A 9,561-nucleotide genomic window follows, 5' to 3' on the forward strand; every position below is an offset into this window, starting at 1 on the left:
ATATCAAAAACTAAGCTTGAAGACAATTTGGATAGAGAAATGACAAAAACAACGCCCCTCAGCCGTAAACACAACACCACCTTTGATTGAGTCTGCAGTGAATTGACTGAACAGCTCTTCCTTCAGTTAAGCTTGAGAAATATCCTTTTACTATCAGTTTCTGTTCATTGTCTCCTGGTGTTTAAATCTTTTACCAGGATCCTCAGTAGTCAGTAATCCCAGTCAAACAAAGGTCATGGCCTTAAATTAAACAGGTGACAGAGGTCACCGTGAGGCTCATATGTCATTTTGGTCATTTGTGCTCAGGTGGTAGTTGGTTATTAAGGGCTTATCAGAGCAGGAAAAAAAAATCCAATTAGCTTTATCTGTCTGGAGCTTTTTTTTTTTTTTTTTAGCTCTTTTAACCAACTCCCAGGTAAACCAGTGTCACCCAGTCCAGATCATTTGTCCTTCAATTTCAGCTGACACACAAATCTCAGTTGGATCGCCCCACACCATCTTATTTAACCGTAATGTATCCCAATTTACCTCATTAGCCTTTGTTTCAGAAGTGATTGACCTGCAAGAAGTTCTCTGACTGTAGGAGATATTACACACACCCAAGTTTTGCCATCTTACCACCCGCTCTAATCAAAATGTTGGTAAAATATGAGCAAAAATTAACTTGATCTGTGCTTTTTCTAAAGAAATTAACAGCATCGCAAAATTTTAAATGTATGCATATGATACAGTCGAGGCTGCATATCAGACGGCTCTGAACAGTGTGTCAGAGTTCTGCTCTCTCTCTCCACAGCAAATCGGAGTCCACTGAGTCGTTGTGTGAGGCCACACCCCTAACCCTAACCCTAACCCTAACCCAAAAATTATGAATTATTAATGAATCAGTTATGGAAGAACAGACAAGTAAACAAACAGTGGATCTATGAAAGTTTTTATTCAGAATACAATCACAAAAACAGCAAAGATGATTAATGAACAAAGGCATGTTTTTCATTTCCTGCAGCAAACTTCACCACACCAAGAAATAAATATTTTGGTTAAGTAAATTGCTATATTGGTTAATATGATGAGGCTATAGGATTGGTTAGTCACTACCTCTCTCACACACACACCTCTATTTAAAATGGATATAAGCATGCATCGCTACAGCAGTTAAAAAAAAAAACAAAAAACAAAAAAAAAAATAAACCTTGTATTGTTTTGCTTGATAAGATAAAAACATTCATATTTGAAACATGCATCCCCAAAATGCCCTTTTTTCAAAACAATGTTTTTTCTGAAGAGTGAAACTGATGCTTCGTCTCCAAAGCACTTGTGTAAAACTCGATCGTTTTTAATTTTCTTCCGTTTCGATTTTTCATTGTCATCCACTATTTCTTGCTCTCCTCAAACTGCTCCACCTCACTGGACTCGTCCACCACTTTGCCGTTGACCATCGTCTGAGTCACCACCTTCACAATCTTCCTGGTGCGGACATCAGGCTCTTCTGCACAGAGAAAAGAGATTAGATGAAATAAGAAAACAACAGCAAACCCTCCGTATGATTTAAGTTGAAAAAAACCTGATAATTATTTATTATGCATTCATATGAGATTGGAGGTGACCGGTTTATGTGAAATTTATCCAGATGAAAGTACAACTGAGGTACAGAAAGAAGAGAGGCTACAATAAGTGATAACTTGAGATGAAAAAAGAGAACAAGGGACAAAGGAAAAACAGTTTGGAACGAGAAGATGAGACAAAACAGAAAGATATGATTAGAAACACGAGCTCTGATGAGATGGGTGGGGATGAGAAGAGAAGACACGTTTGTAGGGATGATATCATTTGAGTCATTCTCATTTATAATCAGTTTTAACTATTCAACTGTTGTGTCTCACGGGGACATTAATGTTTTTGATTCTCTGTTGTCTTTAGTTACTATTGTGCAACAGCGACAAACATTTTCAGAGCAACCTCCCCTTTGTTAATCCGGCAGCATGTGGCGGTCAGATTGAGAAACAGATACAACATCAGATTGTTGTTATAGGACCTGAGCCATAGTTGTCAGAGGTGCCAGCATTGTTTGGAAGTGAGTGAAACTAACATTAGTCCTGGGCCTCTCAGGTCCGTGTGAAAGAACACATGTCTGTCTGTCTCATTCTGATGCTGTCTCACATTCACATCTGAATCTGTATGAGGTTTGAATAAACATTTGTTTAGACTTTGCACTTCTTTAGCTCTCCATCGTACAATCCCTGCTTTAGTTGCTCTAACGTGCCTCCCTGACGTTTCCACCAGGCTGTGATAGAAAATGCATTTAAAATGAATAATTGACCCCACCAGTGACATCTGCTGTTGTTCTGTTATACTATCCTGTGATTTGGTGCCTTTCTGTTGACACTGACACACAAACACAGACTTTCCCTTCTTCTAGCCGAAAAAAATCAAAAGCCAGAGACTCACTCTTCGGTGGAGGAGGAACTTCTTTGACTCTGAGGGGGAAATAAAGAAAATATGTGAAACTTAACAGCAACCTGTACACAAGAGAGGGTTAGAGGGTTACACATTTAAAGGAATATTGCAACATTTTTGGAAAATAGGCTTCATTATATTGAGAAGATCAAGACTATTCATGTAGTAAAACATGAGGCTGGAACAAGGAGACACTGGCTGAGTTCTGATCTACCTCTGAAGATCACAAATATTCAACCTGCAGTAAAATAAGGAGTATTATTACCCTGTTTCCAGTCTTAACGCTAATGACATGATAAAGGTCTGCAGCCTGTTCTTTGGTATTTGCTATTCATTTTGTATCTAATTCTCAATTAACGATCTTTGAGGCAGATGATGAGAGGACAGAATGATTTTTCTTTTCTCTTCTCTTCGGTGATACCACTACATTAACAAATTTCTTATTACACCTAAAGGCCAAGATGTCAGGTTTGTTCATCCACCCCATTTCGTCACGAGTCTGACAAAAACTCACGTTTCCTCTCCCTCCAGCAGGCGCCTGTAGGTGGCGATCTCCATCTCCAGGTTCTGCTTGATGCGAAGGAGCTGCTCATAGTCGGTCTTGGTGCGTTGCATGTCGAGCCTGAGCTGGGAGAGGTCATCCTCCAGCTGGCTGAGTGTGGTCTGCAGCTGCTCCATCTCACCAGAGTATTTCTGACCCGTCTCACCGAGGTTCCCCTCCAGCGCCGCTATCTGAGCAGAGAAAGGGAAAGTAATGAGATAGTTGGCCTGGAACACCTGTGTACCTGCGTCTAAGATTACCATTGTCTGATTTTTATGTTGCTCAGTGTAGTGGTTGCCCATTTAAAAAAATGTGCCAATGGTGGGTAAAGAAAAAAAAAAAAAGACTTTGCTTTTCACCCTCCTCGCGTTTCCACAAGTATTTGGGCCAGTTGAAAGCAAACCTCGAGACTATCTGCCTGATTCTGAAATTTCTTCCTGAACCATTATCAACAAATACCCGTGAACTGACAAGGCCTTGGCCTCCAAAACAAACAGTGGCTGCTCAGACATGATTACCCATCTGACCACCAAAACTTACCCCTATGCAATTTCGCAACCGAATCCACTAAGTTTTTTCATGACTGGGTAACCAGGAAGAATGTGTTGTGTGTCAACACAAGATTACAAAAGACAAAAACAAAACGATTTTCCCAGATCCTCATGTGATATGGTAGCATGGAGTCCAAACTAAGGAACAGAGCCAGAGACTGAGAGATGAGTATATGAAAGGATTTTTTTGTGTTGTTGTTTGACAAATCCTCTGTAAACCTGCCATTGTTTAACACAACTCATCAGGACTTTGTGGAAAGGTAAAACTCGTAACCATGTTTTTCTAATCACGCACATGGAATTCACACATCTTGATGTCGATGAGATTTTGTTTTCACAGCTTTTAAATGTAGACATATCCGTGGCGAATTTATTTGTACAGTAGTTAAGTAAGTCTCTGCTGGAACCACATGTATATCCTTCAGGTTCCAAGTCTCTCAGTGTTCAGTTATCACATGTTTTTTGATGTAACTTCTGTTCTCATGAGGTGTTTCGCTCCATTTGTCCGCTCAGTGAGGCGTGGCAGCTCACCTGCTTGTGCAGACTCTCCAGCTCCACCTCCAGAGTCTGCAGGAAGCGCTGCCTCTCGATCAGCTCACCCTGGGCTCCTCTCAGAGCTTCATTACTCTCCTTCACCTCATTCTGCATCGTCTCCAGCTGGTGAAGACACACACAAACACAAACACAGACAAAACATCCAATTTGGTTTACTTCCTTTTGCCCATTCACCATAAACTGAAGCATACTGTAACTGATGCAGATTGCAGGATGTAATGCAGATTGAATTACTTGAACTTCGCACCTTCTTTCGGTACCACTGTTCCGCCTGCTCCTTGTTCTTCCTGACAATCCCCTCATACTGAGTTCGCAGGTCAGACAGGATAGTGCCAAGTTCTGGACCTCTGGCCGAGTCCACCTCCACATTCACCTCATCTCTGGCAATACGGGACTTCATCTGCTCAAGTTCCTTCAGGTGGAAAAGTGGTTAACGTAATATGTGTTGCTTTGTGTGACAATTTTGAATGCCTTGTGTCATCTTTGAATCAACGTCCAAGAGTGTGTCTACGCTGAAACAGGCAACATATGGAACCAAAGACAGCTGTGTGAATCCTACACCACAGGGAAGCAGAGAGGATGTGAGAGCATCTTCATTATTTAGATGTTCTCCATCAATAGTTGATGGGGCAGATATCACCTTACCCCCAAACTTGCAATTCATACATACACCCCTGCTCAGGATAGATCTCATTCACTCTCTCTTCTTTATGTAATTGTGTTTTGTCAAGAGCAGTTTATTTTAATGTGGTATAGTCTGCTTTTGAGCATTTTTTATCCAGCCTGTTCACTCTTTTTTGCAAAATTTGTATTTAATGATAGTAGCTTTGCTTACAGTGCAATCTAGTTTCTCTGTTAATCTCCAAAGATGGCGCTTCATGTTGTGGTTGTAAAGCTGACATGGCTTTAATTGGAAAAGACATCCAACAGTCCAGAGTGAGTCAGGTTAAGAGACTGAACCACCATCTCAACACTTACATGCAATGTGCATGATTAATGTGCAGCGGATGAAAAAGTGTCCTTTATTTAAATAAATATCTCCTATATAATTGATTCTTTGAGTGAAAAACTGAAAGCTGAAACTATCCCACACATAGTCTCCAATATCATGAATGAATTGCATCTGTTTAGTCTTGCTTCAGTGATAGGGAGGTCAATCCTTCCTGTGGTGAGAGAAGGTAAGTTTATCTTAATGTGTCTTCCCCCCAGAGGACAGAAGTCCAGGCGCCCAGAATCAGCTGAGTGGACAGAAAGAACAGGTCTGGGAAACCCGATCTACGTGGTCCTTTTGTGTGTAGTAACCAGAGGACCGCCCCCTCCCTCCCTCCCTCCTTAAGTCCTCTTCTGTCCTCATTGAAAAGACCTGAGATGGAGGAACTTGTTGGTGAGGACAGGGTGGAGAATACGAGAGTGTGGGCCAAAAGTAAAATAAGACAAAATGTTGAATATCAGGGTGAATATCAGGTGAAATAACTATGGGTGAGACAGTCTTACCTCCTCGTGGTTTTTCTTGAGGAAGTACAGTTCTTCCTTCAGGCTGTCCAGATCTCCTCTCAGAGAAGCAATGATCTGCTCATGATCCGTCTTGGCCTTTTTTAGGGCCACACAGTCTCGCTCCACTGACTGACACATCACCAGCTCAGTCTCCCACCTTGGCAAGGAAGAATATCAGAGAAAAGCATATAATGTCTGACAGAATGCTGAGTGTCTGTTTATTTTTCTCTCTTACGACAATAGAAATCACCGCATGACATTCCACAGGCAGATGTTTTTGCAAATGGAAAGTAAACACACATATGATTGTGTATGTATAGTTATGTCGTAAATGTTATCAAAAATTAGAACTGTTAGAATATGTCTAATATTACACTAGATGCTGGATATAGTAAATATTAGCTTCTTATTATAAACGTGTGAGTGTTCTACAGAAGTAAATTTGGACTCAGTTTGCGAGGTCTCGATAAGTCTTATCTTAGCAGTTTAAGTTTATTATCAGCCAAATGTACTCATCAAACACTCACTTGATTCTGAAGTCATCAGCAGCCAGTTTAGCATTATCGATCTCTAGCATGAGACGAGCATTCTCCAAAGTCTTCTTCCTCACCTGACAGATATTAACACAAAACAGGCTCATAATACACATCAGTCTTTCCTCGCACTTAATTTGTTTCCATGAATACGTTCCTCTACAGCTGAAGTATCATCTGTCAGAAATAAATCTATATTTCTACATGCATCAAGCCTGCAACCATTTCCCTTTAGTTAAAAAAGGGAAAACAATTATTAACTTTACCTTGACCCTGTTCGGTTCAGAATTAACTCAAAGAATGCAGGCCAGTTTTCTGAGGAATGAGGCTGTGGTGCATTTGCATTAACGCTTTGTCTATGTAAAATATAACCTTGTGCTTTGTTGATGGACATTTACAAGTCTCGCAACTTGCAATCTAAAAGTAGCCTTGTTTGTTTTTTGTGGCAGCATGTCACCTCTTGCTCAACAGCATGTGCCTGGGCCATCATGGAGTCAAGGTCATGACCTTTGGGAATGCGGTCCAGCATCAGCTGCTTGATCTTCATCTCCAGGTCTGCATTGGAGCGCTCAAGTGACCGCACCTGCAGAAAGACCAGAGTGTTTTATGATCAAAGTGTTTCATTCTGATGTGAACGGTATCATTTCCTTGTCTGCATGCTGGCAAACAGAGATACACCCATCAAATATTTGGGTGCTGGCCAGCGACGTAACACTGCAGGATTGTGTATCCAACCTTGTCCAGGTAGTTGGCCAGACGGTTGTTGAGACTCTGCATAGCTTCCTTCTCATTGGTGCTGTTGCCGTGCAGACCGTTAAGCTGGAGGCTGATTGGCCCGTTCAGGTCCTGGCTGATAGAAGCTGAACGGGTCAGCGGGCTGCCTGCTGCAAAAGAGACTGAGGCACGTGAGCGAGCACGGCCCGTGTCCATCAGAGACCGACTGGAAAAGGACGGCTGACGGCTGATGGACAAACTCCTTACTGACATGCTGGAGGTCATGATGGATAACCTGTGAAAGCTGGAGAGTGTCAATGCACATAAACTGGGAATTAGACAACATTGGAAGACTTGTAAAGAAAAGATGGAAGTAAGATGAGAAGTGAGACAGAGAACAAGATGAATCTATTACAGTTCTTCTGAGTCCATTTCTCTGAGGACAGAGTGAATGGCTGTTTAAATTACAGATGTCACCAGAAAAATACACAATTCAAAAAGCCAGACTGTCATTTCGAGCCAGCGTTACTTGAGATCTGGCTGCAATAAAAGCTCTTTGAGCCTCTCAAGCAAATGTGTTTTATTCTAGTATTTGGTCAGAACTTAATGGAAATACAAGAAGGCCTAATATTCACAGCTCACAGCTGAACGCCCATTGGAAATGATGAAATGGCTCCAGCCACTGGCTATAATTCAACCTAACCATCTGCATGGAAAACATGACTGACTTTATGGTCAGGGTCACTTCAATCTGTCAGTCTCAGCTTCAAATGCAGCTCCAACATGAGCTGCTATAAAATCAAAATGTAAATGAAGCTATCCCAACCCTGGCTTGAAGAAGAGCCTCTCACCAGGAATGAGGACGTTCTCATAAAGTCTATTACTATGATAATCAGATGCATTTAATATTTAAGAAGAGACTAATGGAGAAGTGATCAAAAAGACAAAAAAACAGACAAGATGGAACACGGCTGTGTAGCCATTTCAAACGCTAAGATCGTTGAATATTTCTGGCTCAATGTTATTAGAAATCCTCTGCAATCAAAATTTGGAATTTAATAAATGTTTCTTTTTACAGCCCAAGGAAAACTTTACATAAATGAGTTTAATTATGATACCATTACTTTTCAAGCCTCAAGGAAGACTTAGTTGGTGTTTGGATGTAAACGATTTTACAAGACAGAGTAGCTTTGTGTGTGTTTGTACAGTATGTGTGCGTGTGTGAAGTTTCACGCATGCTTGCTATTGTGTGTTTCTCAGCAGGGCTTCAGTGGCAGATTAGTGGTCAAGGGAACCTTTCTGTCTCCCTGAAACTTGATCTTTGCAACATCATTCCCACAACGCTACAAAGGGCCCAGCTGGAGACAGACGCTCCTTGTTCAGATGGAGGACACAACTTGGGAAAATTATTCAGAAAAATTTCAAAGTGATATTCCAACTTCACAAGGTTCACAATATTGTCATTTCTTTTTTTTCCCCTCTGAAATAATTTCAGCAATAGATGGAAAGTAGTTGTGCTGACAATTCTGAATGAAAGTGAACAAGATAAAGCTCATTTGTGAGAGGACAGTGACAGCAACAACAACAACTGCTTGTTATCACCTCAATTTAATCAAATTTATTAAAATGAAAAAATAAAATGATTGGAAATTGTAATATATATAATTTTTTAAATGATTAAAAAAATGCTTACCAGGATTTCTTTCAGATTAAGTCAGGTGCAGAGGAAAGCAGGAGGCGTTGAACTGCTGCTGCTGCTACAGGTGAGTTTATATGCAGGTATGCAAGAAGAGGGAGGAGCTTTAGTGAGGCATTGACTTCACTCCACCTGAAGGTCCTGCACATGAGAGTAAATGAAAAAGGCCCATTAAGTCTCAAAATGTAGCATGCGCTTTGTTGAAACTTGACCTATCCAACTGAATGAATTTGCACTGATTTTTTACTTCAAATTTTGAATCAGACAAAAAAAACCCTCAAAAAGCTCTTCTAAAAACTTAACGCTCAGTGTGTGTCCTGATTTTAAGGTTTGCGCATCACTCTGTTAAGTTCCATCTAAAGCCACAAATTAACCGCTCGCCCTTCAGCAGGCAAATTTAAAAACAGCAGTAAGCTCTTTATAGTTACATTCAGAGTCCGGGGCCACTTTTCTTATCTTTGAATCCTTGTCTTTACTATACATAACAGTGAACATTGACTAGATGGTTGAAAACTGAAGCCAATGCAGAAATGCCATAGACCTTCATTAAAAAAAAAAAAAAAAAAAAAGATCAAAAACAGATTGCATTCCTTATAACTCGCTCTTCACTGTTACTCTGTGAGTGACCTGAACATTTATTATGTCGTGTTCAGTGTCTGTAAGTAGTGCAGAGCCTTTTAACATCCCCATCCCTTTACTGCTGGATGGGCGGAGCTCCACCTGCAGCTCTCTGTGGCCCTCTGTCAGTTACCTTGCTGTAACCTGACCCTCCCCCTACCTGCTGGAGATAAAAGATTCAGCAGGTCACTCTGACAGAAAGACTGCTGGCCAAGGCACTTTGAAACAAATGATGGGTGCTCTATAAGCTGAATTCATACATGTGGGAGTGGATGTCAGTGTTGTTGTGTACGAGACCACTGTGGTTATCATACAGTCAAATGTTTGCTGTTGATTATTTACTCTACATGCAGCTGAAAATGTTTGTGTGTCTCTGTGTTTGTGTAAAACGTTACTGTGGTCAAT

General features: G+C 40.8%; 1 protein-coding gene across 3 annotated transcripts; it reads right to left on the minus strand.

Moving 5' to 3' along the window:
* Nucleotides 1-919: 919 nt before the first annotated feature.
* On the minus strand, nucleotides 920-8,686 carry LOC115052214 (keratin, type I cytoskeletal 18). Of its 3 annotated transcripts, none has more exons than XM_029516213.1 (10): nucleotides 8,536-8,686; nucleotides 6,864-7,146; nucleotides 6,586-6,711; nucleotides 6,123-6,205; nucleotides 5,596-5,752; nucleotides 4,349-4,513; nucleotides 4,078-4,203; nucleotides 2,969-3,186; nucleotides 2,446-2,474; nucleotides 1,371-1,486 (listed from the first exon to the last, which is right to left on the minus strand). In XM_029516213.1, the coding sequence occupies exons 2-10, from the start codon at nucleotides 7,125-7,127 to the stop codon at nucleotides 1,371-1,373; spliced, it is 1,284 nt and encodes a 427-aa protein (XP_029372073.1). In that variant the 5' UTR covers nucleotides 7,128-7,146; nucleotides 8,536-8,686. The 3 variants fall into 3 exon arrangements, with proteins under 3 accessions (XP_029372072.1, XP_029372073.1, XP_029372074.1); XM_029516214.1 differs by having other exon boundaries at nucleotides 6,864-7,137; nucleotides 8,536-8,628; XM_029516212.1 differs by lacking the exon at nucleotides 8,536-8,686 and having other exon boundaries at nucleotides 920-1,486; nucleotides 6,864-7,127.
* Nucleotides 8,687-9,561: the final 875 nt, after the last annotated feature.

Source organism: Echeneis naucrates, chromosome 12, assembly GCF_900963305.1.
Source record: "Echeneis naucrates chromosome 12, fEcheNa1.1, whole genome shotgun sequence".
In the NCBI taxonomy this organism is placed as follows: Eukaryota; Metazoa; Chordata; class Actinopteri; order Carangiformes; family Echeneidae; genus Echeneis; species Echeneis naucrates.

What these genes read in the sequence shown, in the direction of transcription:
- LOC115052214 (XM_029516212.1), bottom strand. Translation starts at nt 7,127, where the DNA reads ATGACCTCCAGCATGTCAGTAAGGAGTTTGTCCATCAGCCGTCAGCCG. An exon ending in CACATGCTGTTGAGCAAGAG is followed by an intron (nt 6,206 to 6,585) that starts GTGACATGCTGC and finishes AATATCTGTCAG; the next exon opens with GTGAGGAAGAAGACTTTGGA. An exon ending in CTGCTGGAGGGAGAGGAAAC is followed by an intron (nt 2,475 to 2,968) that starts GTGAGTTTTTGT and finishes TTTCCCCCTCAG; the next exon opens with AGTCAAAGAAGTTCCTCCTC.